Below are 24,675 nucleotides of genomic sequence, written 5' to 3'. Positions count from 1 at the left end.
GGTGGCATGCAGGTGACAGGGTGAGTCCGTGGGAGGGCCGGACACAGCGCACACCTGACACACAGGCCCGTCTTCATGTGCGACAGAATGACACGTGCAGGGGCACCCCGGTGCTTCTGGTGGGGTGGGGCGGGGCACCTTACGGCATCCACATGGCTGCCCGAAGGCGGCAGGGTGGGCACCCAGCCTCCCAGGTTAGGAGGCGCGGCCTGAACAGGCCACCTCTCCTCCAGGGTTCCGGTCCCCGAGCACACAGGACAGACTTGGAAGGGAGGCAACTCTGTCTTTTTATGTGTGTGGTTTTTTTAACCAAATGGCATCTGAACAGACTTGACAACGTACAGGGAGGAAAGGTGAGGGTTAAGGGCACACATGGATGGACAGGAGAATCCAAGCCGGACCCGGGCAGCTGTGGGAGAGCTTTTATTTATGTATTTTCCTGTTTTAGTAAGTGGTGTTGGCTGTTTTCCCCTCGGTGTTTTGAAATATCTCCCTAAAGTCTGAAGCCCACTCAGGAGAGAGCGGTTAGTTACTTCCCATCCGTTTCTTCCTCCAAACACGCGGAAGCTTACAACCCACGGAAGGAAACGAAGCAAAACCAAGGATAACAAACAAACAAACAAACAAACAAACAAACAAACAAAACAAGCACAGAGAAGCAACCCCGTGGCCGCAGACCATGTCAGGTAAAAACCATAGAAAAATACGCATTGATTCCGTGAGGTTCGCCGCTAGCGCCGCGGCGCACAGGGCTGACTCCCGGTGACAGAGGAGCAGGCAGCGGAGGGGGAGCGGTTGGGCATTGTGCTCTGGGGTTCCCACGGCGTGGCTCCATCAGAGGCACGTGGTGCCTGGGCGGTGGGTCGCTACGCCGCCACCAGACGGCGAGAAGCCGGCCAACTTCTTCCCTGCCCTCCGCCCTGACCTGGTTCCTGGGGGCGCGGGCGCACCTGCCGCTGTGTGGCCGGCAGGAGGCATGCGTGAGGGTCCCGGGCTCCCTGGGGGCGCGTGGGAGGGAGGAGGCATCTCCACTCGGGAAGGAGCTGGTTTCTGAAGCAAAACTGCCTTCAGGGCCCAAGACGCACGTGCTACGGAAGGGGAACGCACCGCCCCCACCCCAGCGCCTCGGGAGCGGGGGCGGGGTCCCCAGCCCAACCCTGGTCCAGGGAGAGCCACACTGTGGGGCTGCCAGGCGCTCAGTCCTCCTCCTCCTCCTCCTCCTTCGCCGGGGCTGCCGGGGGTTTGTCCTGGACCCGGAAGCATTCCGCGAAGAAGGTGACGATGGCGCGGTACAGGTGCTGCCGGAGGCGCTCGCTGTGGAAGTAATGGCTTTCGTCCGGGTAGATCTGCAAAGAAGGCGAGAAGTGACCGGCTGCCCACCCTCCCCGGGGGGGGGGCGGGCGCAGGCGAGCTGCAGCCCCACACAGCTGGGCGCCGCAGGTCCGCTTGAGCCTGCAAGTGAATTTCCTACCCGATTCGGTGCCTCCGCCCCGGGAGGCCCAGCCAGAGGCAGGGGCACCCGGCGTCGACCGGGTTCGGCGGCCTCCGTGCGGTCTGGACCCTGCAGCATGAATCCATGCGCAGGACCGACGCAGGGGCCGCAGCTCGGAGTCGAGCTCTCTGCAACCCGAGTTATAACTCTCTCCATAGCTTTCCTGGGCCGCCATCTGCTAGGCCTCCTGGCTCACACTCCCCGCGCGGCCGTGGACAGCTAAGTTCCCGGTTGTGTCAGTGGAGATGCCCCAGACAGAATCTAGCTGTAAAGTTGTACGGGACTTAAACAGGGAGCACTCAGCGCAAGGCCTGGAGCGCGGGAATATTGCCAGGTGTAATGATACCTCCCGTGCCCTAGGGGCGCTGCGTCACGTCCACAGAAAGGTACCTGTCCCATTGGGGTTCAAAGCCAAGTTAACAGACCTGGAAACCCCGCTCTTTCCGCACACCTGCGTTTGGAATGTGTCTCTGAAGGATGGCACTCACTTTATTTTAGAGTATTTTTTAATGCTGTCACTGAGCTATTAAGTACGGTGCCCCCAAAATGTATACACACACTCTGAATAATTATAAAGGCGGTGTTTATGAAAATAGATTTCATTTTCAAAATGGAGCTATCCACTGTTAAAGTGTGCATGCATATTTTGGGGACACCTGTATGTGTGTTAAACTTCAAGAGAGAAAAGAGAGAAAAGAAACTTGTAGGAATAGTGGCCCCTCCTGCTTGGGGTCCCGCCCCTCCCCCCCCCCCCCCCCCGCCCCCCGCCACTGTTACAGATTCACTGAGCTCCTGCTAAGGCGCTTGTTGTGCCTGCAGGTTGGCATTGCTCGTGGGTTCCCTCTCCTCGACCTGAGTGGGTCTGGGGGAGTCCTGCTCAGCGCCTTGCTGATATGGCAGCCTCTGTCTGGGGCGTGGCCACCTCAGCCCCTGAGACCTACCTCCCATCGGCCATGCCTGCATCCCACAGCCCTTGTCAAGCCTACGATCCGATCATTTCAGAAGGAAGCACACAGGCACACTAACCAGGCCTCCCTCCCCAGTCAGCACACCTGAGCCAAACACCTGAGCGAAGCTCTCCCTGACCGCCCAGCCCAGGTGCCCCTCACAGGCCAGCGCTGTGGGAGGCCAGGGGCTGGAACCGAGGCAGGTGAAGGTCAGTGCCAGGTGCTCTCTGAGGGACAGGGTGTTGAGGACGTCTCCCACCTATTACTGGACCCCAAAAGACGTCGGGGTCATGCCTGTTTCCCCAAAGACCCTGTGGTCAGGGAGGAGGTGGAAGCAGCGTGGCATTGCTCTCGAAAGAGCTGGGCTGTGAGTCGGAGCTGATGCCAGGAGGCTGGTGGGATCTCAGGAGGGCGGGGTCTTTAACGACGGCCCAGACACAGGCCACTCTGGAGCCCTGGCTGGTGTTTGGTGAGCATGTGTTGCCTAGAGGGTGGCTGGCGGGACCCGCCAAGCTGCTGTCATCTACGCGGGGACGGCAGCCCCCGTTCCACACGCCAGGGACACAGTGCCCCACTGCTGTGTGTGGCTGCTGCTTGGCCTTGCCCATCACACAGGGTGGGGTGGGGGGAGGGGAGGCTTAGCGGGGTTTAAGCAGAGCTCACATGCAGGACCGAACTATCATAATTAGTAGAAAAAGAAGCCCAGGCTTTGTCTGTGGGACGCTCCTGCCCACGCCGACGGCCACGCCAGGTGTGGGCAGTGCGAGGCCATACGCCATCCACAGCGCCGTTCCTTCTGGGGGAAGGGCGGTCCTCCAAGCACAGCCCGGAGCGGTGCACCGTACCTGCAGGCTGTAGTTGGCCTTCGCCTTGATGAGCTGTGCGATGAGCTCTGCTGTGTGCTGGAAGTGGATTTTTTCTGTGGGAAAGGAAAGAGGAAAGTGTGTCTGAACCCGGCTCACCAGCAGGGGTGCTGCTGTCACCATTCACAGGGAGGGCTCCTCCGTGCTCACCATCGGCCGTCGCGTGGATGATCAGAAACTGCTGCCCTTCCAGCGCCGACACCCGGTGGGTCACCTTGGTCATCTGCACGCAGGGCGAGGGGACAGTTAGTGGCCAGCGCGGGGTGTGTGTGTGGGAGACCCCGAGGATTAAGGGCCAGGCTCGGACGCTGGGTCCAGGACGGGGCTTTCTGTCCGCGGTGAAAACAGCACCTCAGGAAGCCTCCCTTCCCTCCCGTGCACCTCTCAGATGGAGACAGGGGTGGAGGATGCTGGCCACTCCCCTCGGATGGAGACAGGGATGGAGACAGGGGTGGAGGATGCTGGCCGCTCCCCTCGGATGGAGACAGGGATGGAGGATGCTGGCCGCACCCCTCGGATGGAGACAGGGATGGAGACAGGGATGGAGACAGGGATGGAGACAGGGGTGGAGGATGCTGGCCGCTCCCCTTGGATGGAGACAGGGATGGAGACAGGGGTGGAGGATGCTGGCCACTCCCCTCGGATGGAGACAGGGATGGAGACAGGGATGGAGGATGCTGGCCGCACCCCTCGGATGGAGACAGGGATGGAGACAGGGGTGGAGGATGCTGGCCGCACCCCTCGGATGGAGACAGGGATGGAGGATGCTCGCCGCTCCCCTCGGATGGAGACAGGGATGGAGACAGGGATGGAGGATGCTGGCCGCACCCCTCGGATGGAGACAGGGATGGAGACAGGGGTGGAGGATGCTGGCCGCTCCCCTCGGATGGAGACAGGGATGGAGACAGGGGTGGAGGATGCTGGCCGCACCCCTCGGATGGAGACAGGGATGGAGACAGGGGTGGAGGATGCTGGCCGCACCCCTCGGATGGAGACAGGGATGGAGACAGGGGTGGAGGATGCTGGTCGCTCCCCTTGGATGGAGACAGGGATGGAGGATGCTGGCCGCTCCCCTCGGATGGAGACAGGGATGGAGACAGGGATGGAGGATGCTCGCCGCTCCCCTCGGATGGAGACAGGGATGGAGACAGGGATGGAGACAGGGGTGGAGGAGTGCTGGCTCAGGGGAGGTGACATTGGGGCCACCCGGGGGCTCAGTTCTGTTGTCCTTGCTAAAGGTTCAACCTCGGGCCCCGCCCTGCCCTGCAGCCCGAGCCTGGCCTGTCGCTGCGCCTGGTGAAGGAGGGCCGTGTGCCGTCCCCACGGTGGCTGTGGCGGCAGGAGTTCCCTGTCCCCGGAACCAGCCTTGGGTGCAGGAGCCAGGCCTGTGCACCCAACACCTAAGGACCACGGACAGATCCTCTGTCAAAGACTCTCCCCCTTTCTCCTGGCCCCTAAGTTCCAGAGTCAGAATGACACCCACCGAGGGGTCACAGTCACCTCCTTTCACAGAATGTACACGGCGGGTGGTCGGTCCTCCCGATGGGAGGAGAGGACCGTAGGCTGGAGGGAGCGCGGGTTCGGGCTGGGCCGGGGGTGGGAGGGGAGGGAGAGAGGAACTCAGAGAAGATGGGGGGAATTCATCAACGTCCCCGAGTGGCCAAGTGGCGCTGTGCGGGGCCTACCTCATACGCTCTGTTGTCCAGTCCGTAGAGGCCCAAGTACCGCTCGGAAAATGCCGACGCTGGTGGGTAGGAGCAGAGGAAGAGAGCGTCACCCCTGCCCAGAGCCCCGACGGGGCCCTGGTGGGGCGGGCTCACCTCCTCTTCCTGGCAAACGTTTGTCTTAAAAACCAAACTCAACCTCTTGGATCTTTTTATTTGTTTTTATTCTTCTGGAGCTTTTATTCTATTGGTTAAATCTTTATTGTTGAAAGTATCCTATGTGGACCCCTTGGATCTGATACGGAAATCGGGTGGCACTGCAGCGACGTTTAAGCATGCTGGGGTTGGGTGGCGTCAGGCAGGACGGCGGCGGCTTAATGACGTGGAGCCTGGTGAGTGTGACCCCCGGGGACGGACAGGACAGGACAGCGCCCATTCCCAGCGGGGTGCACTCGCGTCTGGTCTCGGCCTGTCTGCTCTGTCCCAAACGCTGGCCCGGCCCAGGCTCCATCAGCCAAGTGCCCCAAAGAGCGTCCACAGGTTTCGGGACGCCCTCGGTCAGCAGCAGAGACCACGCCCCGCTCGGGCACGGGGACGGGTCAGGTGCCGCGGGCACGGGACGGGTCAGGTGCCGCGGGCACGGGACGGGTCAGATGCCACGGGCACGGGACGGGTCAGGTGCCGCGGGCACGGGGACGGGTCAGGTGCCGCGGGCACGGGGACGGGTCAGGTGCCGCGGGCACGGGGACGGGTCAGGTGCTGTGGGCACGGGACGGGTCAGGTGCCGCGGGCACGGGGACAGGTCAGGTGCCGTGGGCACGGGGATGGGTCAGGTGCTGCGGGCACGGGGATGGGTCAGGTGCCGCGGGCACGGGGACGGGTCAGGTGCTGTGGGCACGGGGACGGGTCAGGTGCCGCGGGCACGGGGACGGGTCAGGTGCTGTGGGCACGGGACGGGTCAGGTGCCGCGGGCACGGGGACGGGTCAGGTGCCATGGGCACGGGGACGGGTCAGGTGCCGTGGGCACGGGACGGGTCAGGTGCTGTGGGCACGGGACAGGTCAGGTGCGGAGGCCACACTGGTGGGTCGGATTGGGCACATGTGAAACGGCGTGATTACAAATCTGAAGAAGCCTCACTGAGTCTGAGATGCTAAAACATGCTCCACGTATTCCCGTGGGAAAGGCAACGTGAAGATTAACATTGAACCGAGAGCTCTCGGGTGAGGCAGGTGGACATTTGCAGGAGAACTTTGTCACAGGCAGTGTGGAGCCTTTGGCTGCTGGATGCACCGAGGTGTCTGGGCCTCTGTGGGCCCGGGGTGTGACGTGGGCACGGGGAGGGTGCCGCATGGCGCTTTAGAAAGGGGGTCAGTGCCACAGAGCCATTCACATTCAGAGGAAAGGGCTGGCTGGCCCGAGGGGGGGAGGGAGGGAGCCTCAACCCCGAAACTGGCACGGGGCCACACCTGTGCCCAGGCAGCGGTCTGGCGCCCACACCTGGGAGGTCTGCTCTCCGTCTGCTTCCACAGTGAGTTATCCTGACACCCATCCCTGGTCTCTGGCTCCTGCCAGCGACAAAGCCCCTCTCTCTAGGGACAGGCACTGGTCGGCGCCTACACTGCCCGGAGGAAGGCGGGCACAGGGCAGAGCGGAGCTGAGCCCTCAGGGCTGCACCACTCTTACTGCAGCCGTCTGCGCCGCCGTCTGCCCCCCAGGTCCCCGGGAACAGAGCCCACGCGGAGCCCCGCCCTGAGGCCGGGAGCAGAGGCAGAGCAGCGTGAGGGTCTCAGCACTCCCTCTCACCGGCTCGCCCGGGTTCCCTGCGCCCACTGCGGCCAGGGTGAGAACCAGGGCTGGTCGCGTGGCTCACGGCACCAGGACAAGGGGTGTGAGCCTCCCTGTCTCTGAGCTTTGCCATGAGCCCTACAGCCCGTGTAGCTTATGATCCACCGTGGGTGCCCGAGGCGGGGGCTGGCGGGATGCGGAGCTGAAGGGGAGGCGGCGGGGTCACGGGAGGGGTTGGTGGTGTGGGCGGCAGGAGCATTACCGTAGAGCTTGAAGTCCGTTATTGGAGAGAGAGCAGAGCCGCAGGTGAACACCTGACCCTGGTTTTCTCCCTTCGCCGGGAGGATGTAAGTGCTCAGGTAGCCACCGTAGTCCTGGGAGAGAAGGACAGTTAATGGGGTAAATGTCCGTAATGCAGCCATGAAAACACTCAGACACATTGGCCACTCAAGCAACCATTTTCATGCAGCTGCTTAGAAAAAAAATTCAAATATTTCTCCGGGCCTGGCCGGCATGGCTCAGTGGTTGAGCATTGACCTACGAACCAGAAGGTCATGATTCGATTCCCAATCAGGGCACATGCCCGGGTTGTGGGCTCGATCCCCAGTAGGGGGTGTGCAGGAGGCAGCTGATCAATGATTCTCTCTCTCACTGATGTTTCTCTCTCTCCCTCTCCCTTCCTCTCTAATATCAATAAAAATCTTTAAAAATTTTTTCCAGGGAGGTAAAAAAGGAAAGGCAAATGCTTGCCATCTAAATATGACATGATGCAAGGCTGGGCCCCTTTGGGCCTGAGTGCCAGTGCTGTGAGGGTGACGTGAGTGGGTGGGGTTGTGGCGTAGGTTACGGAGGGCTGTGTGGGCACAGGGCTGTGATCAGGTCCTTCCCTTCGGAGCATCTTTTACCGTGTTTCTTACCAACTCCTTGTCTACAGGCAAAGCCAATCCACTCTGTGATTTTCCATGGTTCTGAGGGAGGGCCGACCAGGACCGGGGTCTGAGGACGGCCACGAGACAGACATCCACATGTGTCCTGCACAGGGGTCATTCCTTAAGTTCTGATATTATCCTTGCCTTGGGGTTTACATGAAAGACCCTGGCTTCCATGTGTGCCTCTCAGAGACAGCAAAATGGGACACTCCTACCTGCCAGGTGCCTACAGACTCCTGGGTCAGATGTGCTCTGGTCTCCCAGACCCAGAGGAAGGGGCACAGATATGATGTTCTGATGAGCAAAGGTTAGAGGGAAGAGACCAAGGCCAAGAGAACCAGGGCATGGGGAGAACTGTTAAAGCTGTGTGTGCATGAGTGTGTGAGTGTGTGTGAGCGTGTGTTTGTATGTGAGTGTGTGTTTGCATGTAAGTGGGTGTGTTTGAGTATGTGCTTGTGTGTGCATGAATGTATGTGAACATATGTTTGTAGATGAATTTGTGTGTGTGTGCATGAGTGTGTGCGTGTGTGTATGAGTGTACACGAGCAAGTATTTGTATATGAGTGTGTGTGTGTACAAGTGTGTGTTTCTGTGAGTGTGTTTGTGTATGTGTGAGTGTGCATGGGCGTGTGTTTGTGTATGAGTGTGTGAATGTGCATGAGTATGTGTGTGAATGTGATTGTGTGTGTATGAGTGTGTGTGTGTGAATATGTAAATGCGTGTGAGTGTATGTGGGTTTGTGTTTATGTGTGTGTGTGATTGTGTGTGAGTGTATGAGTATGTGTGATTGTGAACGTGTGTGTGTATGGTTGTGTTTGTGTGACTGTGTGTCAGGGTGTGAGTGTGTGTGAGCAAATGGGTACTGGTGTGGGAGGGTGGGTGTTGAGAACCCACATTCCTGCTGGAGACTCTGTATGAAGCCCAGGCCTGCCCACCCCCACAGAATGCACAGTTGATGGCCTGAATGTGTAAGCTTGTCATCTCTATATATAAAAGGCTAATATGCTAAGTGTCCATTCGGGTAATGACATCACGTAGCAACACCCGGCTTCCTCTTCCTAGTGACTAGCCTCCTTGCAGTTTCTTCAGCCCAGGAACACAACTTGCTTTATTATTAGGTGCAAACATTTCACACTTTAACCAAATGTCTGTGAAGCGTTTTCATGAGCCTCATCTCATTTGATCCTCACATAAGTCCTGGAGTAGGTAGATAGGAGACTCAGTGGAATCCTATTTTCTTTTCATTAGCCGGAAAACGGAGATTTAGAAAGCTTAGAAACTTGACCCGATTGGAAAGAAGTAAGAAATGGTGGAACTTGAAAATGACTTCAGGTTTTCTCACTGCGCAGGATATAGTCAAACACTGCTGCAGTTAAATATTTTACCCTCTGTTCTCCCTGCGTGATCTATAATAATAATCTGCTTTGTGCTGATATTTACTGCCGTGTTGCTGACAATTACCTGAAAGAGAAGTTGGGGTGCTTCACTGGGCTGGAGAAAGTTTAGCTAAATCAGAAAGCAGGTCTAATTAAGCAAGTTTATTCTATATCTATGAAAGGCTAAGTTGACACGCGCATGTGCCATACATATAAAGCTCTTGCTGGTGCCAATCGCATGGGTGTATTTCGATCTGTCATTGTCGATTGTGAATTTGGTTGACACCTCTATTATAGAGAAAGGGCGAATAGCGATATTAAAGTATTTCTTCTGATTAATTTCTGTTCAATGTGCAGGAATTTGTGAACGGGCCACTAGTATTATATATAAACTAGAGGCCTGGTGCACGAAATTCGTGCAGGGGGGTGTCCCTCAGCCCAGCCTGTACCCTCTCCAATCTGGGACCCCTCGAGGGATGTCCGATTGCCCGTTTAGGCCCGGTCCCTAAACGGGCAGTCAGACATCCCTCTCACAATCCAGGACTTCTGGCTCCCAACGGCTTGCCTGCCTGCCTTCCTGATTGCCCCTAACTGCTTCTGCCTGCCAGCCTGATCACCCCCTAACCACTCTGCTGCCAACCTGATTGATGCCTAACTGCTCCCCTGCCAGCCTGTTTGCCCTCAACTTCCCTCCTCTGCCGGCCTGGTCACCCCTAACTGCCTTCCCCTGCAGGGTTGATCGCCTCCAACTGCCCTCCATTGCAGGCCTGGTCCCTCTCAACTGCCCTCCCTTGCAGGCCTGGTGCCTCCCAACTGCCCTCCCCTGCTGGCCATCTTGTGGTGGCCATCTTGTGTCCACATGGGGGCAGCCATATTGTGTGTTGGAGTAATGGTCAATCTGCATATTACTCTTTTATTAGATAGGATAGAGGCCTGGTGCATGGGTGGGGGCCAGCTGGTTTTCCCTGAAGGGTGTCCTGGATCAGGGTGGGGGTTCCCTTGGGGTGTGGGGTAGCCTGAGTGAGGAGCCTGTGGTGGTTTTCAGGCCAGCCACACCCCCTGGTGACTCAAGAGGAGGCCCTGGTATCTGGAATTTATTTACCTTCTACAATTGAAACTTTGTAGCCTGGAGCAGAGCCAAGCCTCCTTCTCACTCCGTGGCCAGCAGCCATTTCTTTTGGGGTTTGTGTACCTTCTATCATTGAAACTTTGTGGCCTTAAGTGGAGGCCTGGGCTGGCCAGGGTGTGCGGAATGCTTGGCTTCTTCCATTGCTGGGGGAAACCCTTGCCTCCTGCTCTTTCCAGCTCAATAGCTGCCACCATTTCTGTTTGGATTTGTTTACCTTCTATAATTGAAACTTTGTAGCCTTGAGTGGAGGCTTAGGCCAGCAAGGGAAGGAGGAAAGCTTGTCTTCCTCTGTTGCCTGGGAAACCCAAGCCTCCCTCCTGCTCTCTGTGGCTGTAGCCATCTTGGTTGGGTTTATTTACATATTTGCTCCTGATTGGCTGGTGGGCATGGCTTGTGGGCGTGGCTTGTGGGTGTAGCAGAGTTAGGGTCAATTTGCATAATACTATTTTATTAGGTAGGAAGTGTCCCTTCAATGGGGGAGGAATATCTTGTCTGATGACAGCAGATCTTTTTGGTTCCTGCCAAATGCCATGCATTGTCAGTGGAACCTATGTCCTCAAGCCATTCTGCAGTTTGTTCTTAACAAACACAGCTGCTCCCCTCCACGTGCTGGGAGGCCCTGGCAGCGGGGACGGCCCTCCCTGCCGGGGGCAGACCCTCTCTGGAGACAGCTCTGCTGTGTCTTACAGAACTAAACTCTCACCACGTGACCCGCCTTGGTATTTGCCCAAAGGAGTTGCAAACGTATGTCCACACAAAACCGGCACACAGCTCCTTACAGTAGCCTTTTCGTAATTGCTAACCAGGATGCCTTCAGCAGGTGAGTGATGGGTCCATCCTGACCTGGACCGTTGCTCACACTGAAAAGAAATGAGCTACGGCGCCTGAAAGGACAGGGAGGAACCCGAGACGCGCTCTCCTCCGCCCGCTGGAGCAGCACTGCCCGGCTTCTCAGGCTGTGGAACTCATGTGGCTTCTGCATCCTCATTGGATTGTAATTAGCGAAATAAGCCAGCCAGAGAAAGACAAGCGTCACATGACCTCACTCACATGTGGAATCTAATGAACAACATAAACTGATGAACAAAAATAGACCCAGAGACATGGGAGCATGGACCAGAGTGCGGAATCTCGGAGGGAAGGCGGGGAGGGTGGGCGGTGGGCGGTGATCAAACAAAGACCTTGCCTGCATATAGGCATGGCCCATGGACACAGACAACAGGGTGCTGAAGGCCTGGGGCGGGGGGCAGGGGGCGGGCTGGGAGAGATGAATGGGGGATAAGGGGGGCATATGTAATACTTTCAACAATAAAGATTAAAAAAATAAAACAGATTGTAATTTTAATATAGTGAGCCCCCACATTGTTGGTGGAGAGATGGTGATGGATGCATGTTTACCCTCTGGCGTGGCTGAAGTGTGATACCCTTTTCAAGTCTGGTCGAGAGCAAGAACATGGCGGCCGGTGCCAAGGCCATGGCCGGCTCAGCCGCCAGCGGAGGACGCCCCAGAAGAGGCACAGCCTCACCAGGAGGAAGGCCGCCCGGTGGGGTGAGCAGGACGAGTGGGTGCAGCCCAGGGGATTTCAGGGCCATGAAACCCTCCGGTCAGCACGCGTCTGTCCTGACCCATAGCATGATCAGCACCGGGCGTGAGCCCTCATGCGGACCGTGGGCTTCGGGCGACATGACGTGTGGGTGGAGGGCCACCAAGGAGTAAGGTACCACCTGGGGGTGGGTGCTGACAGTGGGGGATCTCTGCACCTCACTCCCAGTTTAGCTCTGAGCCAAGCACGGCTTCAGAAGACAAAGCCCGCGGCGTGGGTTTTTCCCAGAGAGCCCCATGGCCCACCAGGGTCTGCCGAGAGCAGCGTCCCACGGGGTGGTCTGTCCACGAGCCAGAGTCCACAGATCCCGGTGGCAGCGCCCCCCCCCCCCCGGCTCCCGGGACCCCAGGGAGCCCCCAGCGCCACCCTCACGTGTACAAAGTGCTCACACTGCTCCACCCGAGACGTTCCAGTGAACCTGACCTGGGCCTGGGGGTGGGGCGTGCCAGTCCCCGTCCCGAATGTCAGGGGTGATCAGGCAAAGGAAAGCGCAGCTCACCTGCCCGAACACGGCCACGCGCGTCCTGTCAATGTACTGCTCCTTCAGCATCGTCCTGCGGAGCCGAGAGGAGGAGGGTTAGTCACAGCGTCGGGCCTCTGGCCGTCGCCCACATGGCAGTCTGTGCATGTGCCACCGCGAGGTGCCTTGCGAGGCCTCTGGAGGACGTCCAGGCCCTGAGCTTGCTGGAGCCCTGAGTGCAGAGCCGCCAGGCCCGGGGGCTCCAGGCCCCAGGGGTCCCTGCCCTCCTGTGCCACCTTCACTCAGACCATGGGACTCCCAACCACCCAATGCTGGGAGGGGCTCCGGGGTCACCAGGGTCAAAGGGGGCTCCAGCTCTGTGTGCAGGGCTGGGGGTCAGGGAGCTGGGCTCCCCGCACCTGAGGCGTCCTCTGTCCCCAGCTCCTGGCAGGGGCTCCCCGCCTTGTGCTTCCTTTAGTCACTGCTCCTCAAATTACAGTTTGAGTGTTTCTAGCACCCTCCTAGTCCGCCTGCCCCTCCTGCCCCTCACGGCCCCCGCCTGTGCCCAGCATGACCCCAGCCTTTGCTCCCAAAACGTTCTGTTTGGAATGGGCATCCCATCACCTGCTGGCAAAGCCCTGCCCGTCCTTGGGGTGAGGGCTGGCCCCAGGAGCCCGCCCACTGCCTCCTCTGACCCAGCGTGTGCACCCGGGGCTGTGCCCGCGCCAGCTGTTCCCATGACCGCCACTTCCTTTGCTCAGGGGCTGGGCCTGAGAAGGGACTTTGCGCTTGTCACCTGAGGAGGACAGTGCCACGTGGGCCCCAGGATGAAAGCAGGAGGGGGAGGATGATGGGGGACCGTGGGACAATCGGGAGCTGGGTGCTGGCCTGGCCTTGTGGTGTCTTAAATGAAAGGGCTCTCTCTCTGACACATGAAAGCACAGACCTGGACCCTCACAGAGCTTAGCAGAGTTTTCTTGGACTTGAACTTTTAGGCCTCAGCTTCCTGAAAGCCCGCATACATATGGTGGCCGTGGGTGTGCGGTGGCCGTGAGAGTGCGGTGGCCGTGGGAGTGCGGTGGCCGTGGGTGTGCGGTGGCCGTGAGAGTGCGGTGGCCATAGGTGTGCGGTGGCCGTGGGTGTGCGGTGGCCGTGGGTGTGCAGTAGCCGTGGGAGTGTGGTGGCCATGGGGTGCGGTGGCCATGGGAGTGCGGTGGCCGTGGGTGTGCGGTGGCCGTGGGTGTGCGGTGGCCGTGAGTGTGCGGTGGCCATGGGAGTGCGGTGGCCGTGGGTGTGCGGTGGCCGTGGGTGTGCGGTGGCCGTGAGTGTGCGGTGGCCATGGGAGTGCGGTGGCCGTGGGTGTGCGGTGGCCGTGAGAGTGCGGTGGCCGTAGGTGTGCGGTGGCCGTGGGAGTGCGGTGGCCGTGGGTGTGCGGTGGCCGTGAGAGTGCGGTGGCCGTAGGTGTGCGGTGGCCGTGGGAGTGCGGTGGCCGTGGGAGTGCGGTGGTCATGGGGTGCAGTGGCCATGGGAGTGCGGTGGCCGTGGGTGTGCGGTGGCCAAGTATGTGCAGTGGCCATGTGCTCCTGTTCCTGTGAGCTGTGGGAGGGGGACACTCGATTCAATTGACTGCTTTTCCTGAGCAGGTTCTGCTTTGATTTTGGACAGATGGCAGATCAATTCCTTATTTTTAGAAAATACTGTGTGAAATGCCTGTTGCCCCTGTCCCCGAGGCAGAGGGGACCAGCTAGACATGGCCACACGGCCACGTGGCCAGAGGACATCGTGTCCCTTGGTGACCGCAGAGGCCCCTGTGCTCCATGGGGGTCGGGGGGTCAGACAGGAGGAGGCAGTGGTGGGGCAGAAAGGCACAGAGGAGGAGGGATAGTGAGTCAGGGAAACTGCTGTCAACCCTGCAGGGCAAGCCCCACAGCTACTGACGAAGTCCACTGTCACTGCTCGCCCAGCTTGAGGCGTCTTCTGTGGTGGACACTGCTGGCTGCTGGCCTGGCACCCACCCCTCAATCTCCTTCCCGCAGCCCAGCCCAGGCCCACGGTGGACCTGCTCCCTCAGGACAACTGCCCGCATGTCCCGGCAGGTTCTGGGTTCTAGAGGGGGCAGGAGATGTAGGGAGCGCTGTACTGGGTGCTTTTGGGAGCTCCTTCCTTCCTTTCTGGAAGTTTCTGGAAGTGGTCCCCTTCTTAGCCTACTGATGGTGGATGCAGAAGCATGCAATGGCGTGCTCCTGGCAGCCATTCTGTGCACGTGAGGACAACCAGCCCAGGCTGGGGGTGCTGTGATCAGCTGAGTGGAGATGCCGAGGGCCTGGGTCTTTGGCAGCATTGTGAGGTCCTGGATCCAGCAGCCCTGAGGCTGGCCACCCTGAGCTCGCAGAGCCAACACCCTTCCTTACGCGCGCGCGCGTGTGTGTGTGTGTGTGTGTGTGTGTGCATGTGTGTGTGTTAATGTCCTTGCACCTTCGTGGACCATGGGGTCTTCAGAAATTTCTCCCTCCTCTGGGCCTGTCTGGCACACACAGGGCTCTGGACATGCCGCCCAGCGCCCACCACCCGCCACTCCCTGGGGAGAGCGGCATCCATCCCTCACTGGCCACTTGGTGCACACCACGGCCATCCACCCTTTTAAAACGAGGGAGGAAGTGTTTTGCAAAGGCAGTGACGTGAAATCGTTTAAGCCTGAAAGCACGCAGGCATGCTGGCAGGGGGGACGGGGGAGGGGCGAGCCGCACGCTCAGTCCTTCAGCCGCTTCAGGCCTCGGCTCCGGGCCCTTCGCACCGTCCAGCAGCACACTCCGCGCCCCCGCCAAGGCCCCTGTTTGGGTCTGGGCTGTTCACGTGTTCCTGCCCTTCTGTCACTCTGAGCACGTGAGTCTGAGGCTGCGGCTCGTGGGCCTCTCGGTGGTCTGTCTGCTGGCACTGCCACCCCCGCACCAGACGTCCGTGAAGCGCTTCCTACCCTGCGAGCCGGGCCGGGGCAGCGGGCACAGGGCCCGAGGTCCTTTCCTCGTGGGCAGCAACCAACTCAGTCGTGACTGCGAGCGCTTATGCCTGGTGCTGAGCGGCTCCCGTCTGTGCCACTCGCGGGCCCGCCGACCCTGGCCGGCGCGTCGAGGAGTGACTAGGAGACCTGCCGGTCTTCAGGCTGCAGGTTCTCTGACCGGCCACCTGGCGGGCCTGGGCCCTGTCCTGTCACGGGGCACCCGCTGTGTGGACCCACCCTCGCTCACGTGCTCTCTCTCCTCCTGTGAGGGGGCAGAGGTGGGCGTGGACACGGGCGAGGGCTCGGCCTCTGCACCGGGTTTTATTATTAAACCTCCAACGAGCTGGCTGCGTGAGAGCCGTGATGTGGGAGGGCTCTGCTCGCCGGCGTGCCCACTGGGACTATGCTGCCTGCAACATGTGTACGCGGACCAGAAAGACAGCAGAGGCCGCGAGGAAATGCACCCCCGCCCCCTCCCGCGAGGGCTCACCGCACGGCCTCCAGCTGGTCCCTGTCCTCCAGCAGGCCCAGCCGCCGCCGCACCTCGTGCAGGAGCCTGGTGCCCTGGAAGCCGCTGCCCCGGCCGTCGCACTTGAGCACCACGGCGCCGTGGCTGCTCACCAGCACCGTCTCCCAGGTCACCGCGAACTTCTCGTCCACGCTCTGGCTGCCCGGGGCGCCATCCCTGCAGAAGACAGCGGGCACCGGGGTTCTCACCTGGAGGGCCGCGACCCCTGCGCCACCCACCCCTCCGCGCCCCAGTTTGGTCTCCCAGGTGGGTGGGGGGTGGCATCGTGCCCACCCCTGGGCGATGATGGTGTGTGCGGAGGCCCTCGGAGCGCGGGCACCGGCCGGGAGTCACCGAAGGGCCTTGGTGTGGGACGAAGACGCCCTCCGGCCGCCCGGTGCCTTGCCTGTGTGCCTCAGCGCCCGCCGGGCCTGAGCGACAAGGACAGGCTTGCTGCCCGAGCGGAACCCAGGTCGGAAGAGAGTCTCTTTTCGGTAACTCGGAAGACACAGCGCCCACGCCCACCGGTGCCATTGCGTTTGCGCCTCCGACAGAGCCAGGCAGCCCGCTCCCTGGGGGCAGAGCCCCAGCGCTCACTGAGCCCGTCTTCCTGCCCCCACGCGGGGACACCCCCGGCTGGCGGATGGCCCGGAGGCCCGGAGGCCCGGCATTCACACCACAGAGACACCTGGCTGCCAACAGGCCCTTCCAAATGGGGACCTGCAAGTTTAGCAACTCCCCGTGCACGCGTGGGCGTGGGCGTGGGCGGCTCCTAAATCGCTCTCCTTGGTGGGGGCAGGTGAGCGGGTGGGAGGCCAGGGGCAGCGGCAGGTGGTGGCGCCACCCTGAGAGCGGCCGGTGCCATCACTGCCCCCGGGGCTTTCTGCCAGGGACGGAGGGAGGGCAGGCGGGGTGTGCAGTGTGTGCTGTGTGTTTTTGTGTGATGCGTGCTATGTAGTGTGTGTCTGGGTATACGTGTGTGGTGTGTGGTGGTATGTGCGATGTATCTGTGTTTTGTGTGTGTTGTATATTTCTGTGTGGTGTGTGGCATGTGGTATGTGCTGTGTATATGTGTGGTGTGTGTCTGTGTATATGTGTGCAGTGTGTGGTGTGTATATGTGTGGTGTGTGGTGTGTATCTGTGTATCTGTGTGCTGTGTATCTGTGTATATGTGTGGTATGTACTGTGTGCTGTGTATAGTGTGGTGTGTGTCTGTGTATATGCATGTGGTGTGTATATGCGTGGTATGTGTCTGTGTGTGTAGTGCGTGGTGTGTATATGCGTGGTGTGTGTCTGTATATATGCGTGTGCTGTGTGTATATGTGTGGTGTGTGCTATGTATATGTGTGGTGTGTGTCTGTGTATATGCATGTGCTGTGTGTATATGTGTGTGGCGTGTGCTATGTATATGTGTGGTGTGTGTCTGTGTATATGTGTGTGCTGTGTATATGTGTGGTGCGTGGTGTGTGTTTGTGTGTGGTATGTGCTATGTATATGTGATGTGTGTCTGTGTATATGTGTGTGGTGTGTGGTGTGCATATATGTGGTGTGTGTCTGTGTATATGTGTGGTGTGTGTCTGTGCTGTGTATATGTGTGTGGTGTGTGTCTGTGTATATGTGTGCTGTGTATATGTGTGCTGTGTGCTGTGTATATGTGTGTGGTGTGTGTCTGTGTATATGTGTGCTGTGTATATGTGTGCTGTGTGCTGTGTATATGTGTGTTGTGTGTCTGTGTATATGTGTGCTGTGTATATGTGTGTGGTGTGTGTCTGTGTATATGTGTGTGGTATGTGTCTGTGTATATGTGTGTTGTGTGTCTGTGTATATGTGTGCTGTGTGCTGTGTATATGTGTGTGGTGTGTGTCTGTGTATATGTGTGTGGTATGTGTCTGTGTATATGTGTGGTGTGTGTCTGTGTGCTGTGTATATGTGTGGTGTGTGCTGTATATATGTGTGTGGTGTGTGTCTGTGTATATGTGTGCCGTGTATATGTGTGTGGTGTGTGTCTGTGTATATGTGTGTGGTATGTGTCTGTGTATATGTGTGGTGTGTGTCTGTGTGCTGTGTATATGTGTGGTGTGTGCTGTATATATGTGTGTGGTGTGTGTCTGTGTATATGTGTGCCGTGTATATGTGTGTGGTGTGTGTCTGTGTATATGTGTGTGGTATGTGTCTGTGTATATGTGTGGTGTGTGTCTGTGTGCTGTGTATATGTGTGGTGTGTGCTGTATATATGTGTGTGGTGTGTGTCTGTGTATATGTGTGCCGTGTATATGTGTGTGGTGTGTGTCTGTGTATATGTGTGGTGTGTACCTGTGTATATGTGTGCTGTGTATATGTGTGCTGTGTATATATGTTTGGTGTGTGGTGTGTATATGTGTGTGGTGTGTATATGTGTGTGGTGTGTGTCTATGTATAGGTGTGGTGTGTGCTGTGTATATGTGTGTGGTGTGTGTCTGTGTATATGTGTGCTGTGTGCTGTGTATATGTGTGTGGTGTGTGTCTGTGTATATGTGTGGTGTGTGCTGTGTATATGTGTGCTGTGTGCTGTGTATATGTGTGTGGTGTGTGTCTGTGTATATGTGTGGTGTGTGCTGTGTATATGTGTGGTGTGTGGTGTGTGGAGGCCGGCAAAGCGCTGACGTGTGCAGACAGTGAGGAAGTGGTCAGGGGCGCAGAGAACCAGGTTGGGACCCGCCGGCAGCCGTCTGGCCCCGCCTTTCATTCCCGTTGGATGAGCGCCCTGACCCAGGAAGGAGCTGGGCCAGGTGGCCGCTCCTCGGCCTCCCCAACATTTGTGAGGTGTGGTCCCTGTGGTCCCTGGACACCCCAGGGCTGCCCCAGGCTGACCCCTCCCAAGCAAGCCCGCTGGCTCCCCACAGGCAGGCTCAGGGCTCTCTCTTCTCTGCGCCCACAGGCCGGGCCGTGTGTGTTGGGGGGCGGGCGGGCGCATACAGAGATGTGCTGACCGTGAAGAGTGCTCCCTGCGGTGAGTGGGCACTGCCACCCTCAGCACCTGGTGCAGCACGGCACTGGCACGTGGCACTCAGGCTGGACCTGGTCAGCACATCTCCGCAGAGGGCAGAGCTCACCCAGCTGCTCTCGCACCCGGACCGGGCCTGCTCGGAGCCCGGGCGTGTCTGAGATAAGTCTCTGTTGGCGAATGCATGGGGTTCAGTTTTGTGGCTGGAAACAACCTCTGGCCGGGGGGTGGCGTGGGCAGTGCTGCATTGCCGGGCCTCCCGGGGCTCGGAGCCCCCCTGTCCTGCCGGGTGGGTCCGACTTCGCCATCAGCTCTGCACACTGTCAGCCTGACGACACCACGGCAGCCGCCGGACGGGCTCGGACCTGCGAGCCCGTGGCCCTTTGACGCGTGGCGTCACTGAAGAGGACCTGGCGGTGGCTGAAGGCTAACCTAAGCTTTTACTTTGCACCAGCGTTTCTCCCTCCCGTCCTCTGGTTAAGAGCTCAGTCTCTATTGGGTTACTCAGTGCCCAGAGAGCGCCCAGGAGGAAGGGGCGGTACTCACACCACCAGGAGCAGCGGGTAGTGCGTGGTATCCGTGAAGGTCGCGGGCTTGAGGATCTGCATGGACAGGCCTGGGCAGACACAGAACACAGGCGGAGGGTCAGGGCCGCGTGACCGGGGAGGAAGGGGCCAGGGTGGCTTGGGGCTCCCTGTGTGGTTTTGGGCAAGTCACCCAACATCTTTGAGGCTCAGTGTCTCCATTAGAAGCTTCAGTTCAATCTCGCAAACAGAATGAACTGGGACACAGCAAGACCGGCTCTCTCTGCTCACAGAGGACCCAGGCCGGGAGGGGTGGACCCTCGGGGCAGCTGCAAGTGCCATTTAGTGGAGGAGGAAGGAATGGAGGGGCAGGCGTGAGGCCCGAGGGCAGCCAGGGGGCGACGGAGACCCTGGGACTCTCTCTCTTGTTGTGCACAGGCTGGCGCGGGCAGGTGCCTGCCTGTGGGCTTGGACCCCTCCACACACCACGGGAGGGCTGGCGTAGCCCAAGGCCACCCAGATCTGGTCCTTGGCAGTGTGGCATCCGTGACTGGGTGGATTTTCCTCACCAGTTTCTTCTGTCCTCCCCCAAACCTTCCCTCCCAACATAGAAATTGTTTACTGATGTTAACTACAACCCAGATTACCAATTAAATCAGAATTAGCAGCTTTCCCAGTTGAATTACTACAGGACACCCTCCTCCCCACTGGGAGCCGCTCTGACCAGGTCTCATTCCCGATTCTGACTGAATGTTAATGGCTTGCAAATTGGGTCAATGGCCCGGGGACGCACAAAGGCAGGCTCTGACTTTATCACTGAAATATCCATAAAACATGGTCTGGGCTGCTCCCTGCTACCGATGATAAGCCCCAGGGCCGAGCTGGCCAGGACTGGCAGCTTGCTTTCCTGAGAGTCTTTCCAGAAGGCGTGTTGCTTGGAGGAAAGCTGCAGCCTCCAATGAACAAACACAATCAACACAACACAACCCAACATGACATGACTCAACACAACACAACACAATACAATATAACTAACACAACACAACACAACACAACCAACCAACACAACCCAACTCAACACAACACAACACAGCACAGCACAGCATGGCACAACACAACAGAACTCAACACAATACAACATAATACAACCAACACAACACAATGAACAACTCAACACAATACAATTAACACAACACAATACGACTCAACACAATGCAACACAACACAATGAACAAGGCAACACAATACAACTAAACAACACAATACAACCAACACAACCAACACAACTCAACACAACGCACCCAACACAACACAACACACAATAGCAGGTCTGCAGAGCAGAGTCTTTCAGCTTCCGGGGCATCCTCACTTCCATTTGCCTGTGAGTCAAACCCCAGGCTGGGAGGAAGCTGGTAACGGGCTTCTGAAGGCCTTCTCTGCACTTTCTGAGGAGGGGATGGCACCACCTCTAGTGGTCTGGGGTCCGGGGACTGTCCTGGGATAGCAGTGTGCAGGCTGCATTGGAGAAGGGGCACTGGGTTTAGGAGATGAAGCCGAACCTCACCAAGGGATGCGCTCTGTCCTCAAAGGCTGCGGCAGGAAGTGGCAGGTGTGAGAAAATGTGAGGGGGTTCTGGAACACTTGCTGAGCAGTGGGCAGGGGTGAGTCAGGAATTTGAAGTCTGGCCATGGAGGTCCACCTAGCTGGCTTCCCAGCGTGTTACCCATGCAGACACACATGGCCCCATAAGGCCTGCCTTGGGCTTAATGCTCTGCCGTCATAATAAACTGTGAATGAAGTGCCCACATGTACGTTTTGTACTGGATTCTGCAGGCTAGGGGGCCTGTCCTGAGGTCTGCAGCATACACGGAAGGTTTGGGGGTGTGGTCAGGACAAACATGTGAAAGTTGCTTGCTTGTGTATTTATCCATCCTCCCATCCATCCATCCATCCATCCATCCATCATCCATCCATCCATCAATCAATCCTCCATCATCCTTCTATCCATCATCCATCTATCTCTATCAATTTATCATCCATCCATCCATCCTCCATCACCCATTCATTCATCCATCTTTATCAATCCATCATCCATCTATCCATCCATCCATCCTCCACCATCCATCCATCCATCCATCCATCCATCCATTCATCCATCCATCCATCCATCCATCCATCTATCCATCCATCCATCCATCCTCCATCATCCATCCATCCATCCACCCACCTATCCATCATCACTAGCAATCTAAAATGGTCTTGCTTTCTTACCTTTTGTTTCTTCCTTATAAAAGAACAGCACAAAAGCGTATATCTAGTTAATTTGAGGGTTCTCATGAGTTTGGATCTGAATACCTGGCCTCCAGGTTCTGTATGGAAGTTGGAACCAGTCAGGATGTCATCCATGTGGGTGGGCTAGCCTTCCTTTGACATATTGCCTTGGGGTAGAGAGCCTTGCCAAGTGGCTTCTCTGTCCCAGAATGCCCTGCACTACCGAGTGTCTCTCTATGTAGAAACTGTCTCAGCAGGGAACAGGGCACGGGAGCCCGGGGGCCATCTCAGATCAGATGTTTGCTTCTCCTTTTAAAGGGAAAGACGCAGCACTTACTGTAATCTTCCATCTTGATTTGCTTGTATTCCACTTTGGGCATCTGCCGGTCATTTATAGCCTTCCGTATGTGTTCATTTGTTTCCAGGTCAAACATTTCTGAAAGAGAGAAGAAAGAATACAGTCAGAGTCAGCCAACATTTATTGAAGCCCAGGTTTTCCCGTGCACCACACGCTGAGTCCTACACCAGTCCTGGAGGCGGTCCGTACAATTCTACCCCGAGGCCCAAGACACGGGACACTCAATACCTTGCTGACGGGACAGTCAGGCGCTTGGGCAGATGGAAGATCTCCCTGCTGTGTGGGTGCCTCGTACTCTATCGGTTTGGGGATGTTTGGTTTCCGGACTGCTGGTTTGGGGAAACCAATGTCGTGTGTGTGTTAGGACAAATGGTTCTCCAAATAGAGAGGCCACAGTGTCCCAGGGAGGAAAGGAGAACAGGAATGCGATCTTTATTGCATTTTCTAGGATACTTTAAGAGTCACATTTCTTACCTTAATCATAAGGTTATCGGACTTTGGGGCTCTTAGCATGGATGAGCATGTCAGGTGTCAGCCTGACCCTCGCCCTCGCCCTCCCCGCCCCCTCCCCTGACTGCGCGGGGCTCTCCCCTAGGTTGTAAAGCACACAGATGCCCCCAGTGCCTGCTTCTCCAGGTGAAGAATGCCCCCATCCACCCACTTCATTACTCTCCTACGGAAAGGGCCTTTTCACCTTATTTCACCATCTGACTGGTAACAAAAACGGTCCAACTTCCTCTTTTCTTTTTCACATCAAGCCTCCATAGAGGGCAGTCTATGGTTCACTATGAAAGGGAATTTTATCTTCAAGGGACTCTATGTTGGGCTCATCAAATCATGTTGAAACCTTCATGAACGTCTTAAAGATTAAACAGCACACACTGTGTTACAATGAATGTGGCACCATCCCTTTAAGGACAATAGGCACTGCCATGGCCAGTGTTGCTCAGTGGTTAGAGTGTTGGTCCACGTACCCAAGGGTCACAGGTTCGATTCCTGTTCAAGGGCACATACCTGGGTTGTAGGTTCAATCACTGCTCTGGTTGGGGCATTGCAGGAGGCAACCGATCAATGTGTCTCTCTCACATTGATGTTTCTCACCCTCTCCATCTCTTCCTCCCCCCCCCCCTCCTCCCCGGCCTTCTGCTCCCTCTTAAAAAAAATCAATGAGAAAAGTATCCTCAGGTGAGGATTAACAACAAGAAGGAACCAGAGGCACTCTCTGGGACTTCAAAGGCACCCCAAGCCTCAGCTTCCCAGCCCCGTGGTCCTGAGCTCTCCGCCTGCGACGTAAACCAGGTGCGACAACAAAGGGCCTGGGTGCACGAGTGCGCATCGCACTAGAGAAATGGGAACTCACAAGGTGAGCGGAGTTAGCGGGGGCACAGGTACAACGCCTCTACAAGAACAGATGGCCGTCCCGTTCGGGGAAGTGGCCACGCTGCGGGAGAGTGGCTGGTGGCCCGGCTGACGTGGGCAGCCACATTTCCGAATGAGAGAGGCCCCAGCCGTTTTGGCTCAGTGGAAAGAGCATCAGCCCGTGGACTGAAGGGTCCCGGGTTCAGTTCTGGTCAACGGCATGTACCTCGGTTGCAGGTTTGATCCCGGCCCTGGTCAGGGCCCAGGCGGGAGGCAACCAATGGATGTGTCTCTCTCACCTGGATGTTTCTCTCCCTCTATGTCTCTCCCCTCCCTCCCACTCTCTCCACAAATCAGTGGGAAAATGCCCTCCAGTGAGGATTAACAACGACAAATAGAGGAGTGGATAGAGCTCCCCCAGCTTTAGACTATGCGCTTCTCTCCACACGTGTGCATTTGAATTTGCTGACCTCCCGCCATCTCCGACGCTGACCCTGGAGGAGAAACGCGCACTCCAGCTGGCCTGGAGTTAATGCGAACGCTGACTTGCTACCAAACCACGCGTTGGCCGTTCCCGGAGCTGTGGCTCGTGGGGGAGCGCCGAGGGCTAATCGTGTGGATGCATTGCCTGCATTTGCGTAGCTTTTCCCTGCCCTGAAATCCCACCCTTCCCGGAAAGGCACCGAGGCAGCAGGCTATTAAATTTAGTTAAATATTAGATTTCTCGTTTAATGGTTGCCCACACAGCTGGTTTTATCAGCAGAGAGCTGGCTGTCCCACGGGGAGTGGAGTTAAGCCGTGCTATTTGTCCCCATAATTGCATTCACAGAGGCCCGGGCTCAGCGGAGGAAATAAGAAAAGATTGGCATGTCCCCCGAAGGACTCCGCTTTTGACTTGGGGGCCGGGGGCACCTCCAGTCTGCAGCATACGAATGGCCACTCCTTAATTAAATGTGAGCTGCCTCTGACATTTGGGGGAATTAGCTGTTATCAGATGCAGGGGAACAAAGACTGCGCCCCAGGTTGCTTCCCCGGTCGTGCCCAGCGGTGCCCAGCGGTGCCCAGCGGCAGATGCGGTGGGGCCCCAGGCTTTTCCAGACCCCGTTGGTTCGGGCACTGAGAAATGATCACGAGGCTGAATTTTGGGAAATTAGCGGCTAGAATCGTTCGAAAGCCAATAGCAACTGACAGACAGGGAGCCGGGCAGCCTGTTCTGCTCCCACATTTCAGCAGGAAGACCGAGCCCGACTGTGTGTGCGCGTGCCCAGTGTGTGTATGTATGTGCCCAGTGTGTGTATGTATGTGCCCAGTGTGTGTATGTATGTGCCCAGTGTGTGTATGTATATGCTCAGTGTGTGTATGTATGTGCCCAGTGTGCGTGCCCAGTGTGTGTATGTATGTGCCCAGTGTGTGTGCCCAGTGTG

The 24,675-nt window shown here is 57.6% G+C and overlaps 1 protein-coding gene across 1 annotated transcript in view; it reads right to left on the bottom strand.

Annotated features, from left to right (window-relative positions):
* Positions 1 to 393: 393 nt before the first annotated feature.
* DPP6 (dipeptidyl peptidase like 6) overlaps positions 394 to 24,675 on the bottom strand; it is a 490,977-nt gene continuing 466,695 nt past the window's right edge. The window contains exons 18-26 of the mRNA XM_054726673.1: positions 21,872 to 21,970; positions 19,286 to 19,355; positions 15,739 to 15,933; positions 12,290 to 12,344; positions 7,015 to 7,126; positions 4,988 to 5,046; positions 3,453 to 3,525; positions 3,285 to 3,358; positions 394 to 1,346 (exon numbers count right to left, since the gene is read on the bottom strand). Coding sequence (XP_054582648.1) covers positions 1,197 to 1,346; positions 3,285 to 3,358; positions 3,453 to 3,525; positions 4,988 to 5,046; positions 7,015 to 7,126; positions 12,290 to 12,344; positions 15,739 to 15,933; positions 19,286 to 19,355; positions 21,872 to 21,970 — 887 coding nt within the window. The 3' untranslated portion in view covers positions 394 to 1,196. The remainder of the gene's footprint in view (positions 1,347 to 3,284; positions 3,359 to 3,452; positions 3,526 to 4,987; positions 5,047 to 7,014; positions 7,127 to 12,289; positions 12,345 to 15,738; positions 15,934 to 19,285; positions 19,356 to 21,871; positions 21,971 to 24,675) is intronic.

Source organism: Eptesicus fuscus, chromosome 14, assembly GCF_027574615.1.
Source record: "Eptesicus fuscus isolate TK198812 chromosome 14, DD_ASM_mEF_20220401, whole genome shotgun sequence".
Lineage (NCBI taxonomy): Eukaryota > Metazoa > Chordata > Mammalia > Chiroptera > Vespertilionidae > Eptesicus > Eptesicus fuscus.
Note: the sequence above shows the minus strand (reverse complement) of the source record. Positions and strands in the feature narration are given on the sequence as shown.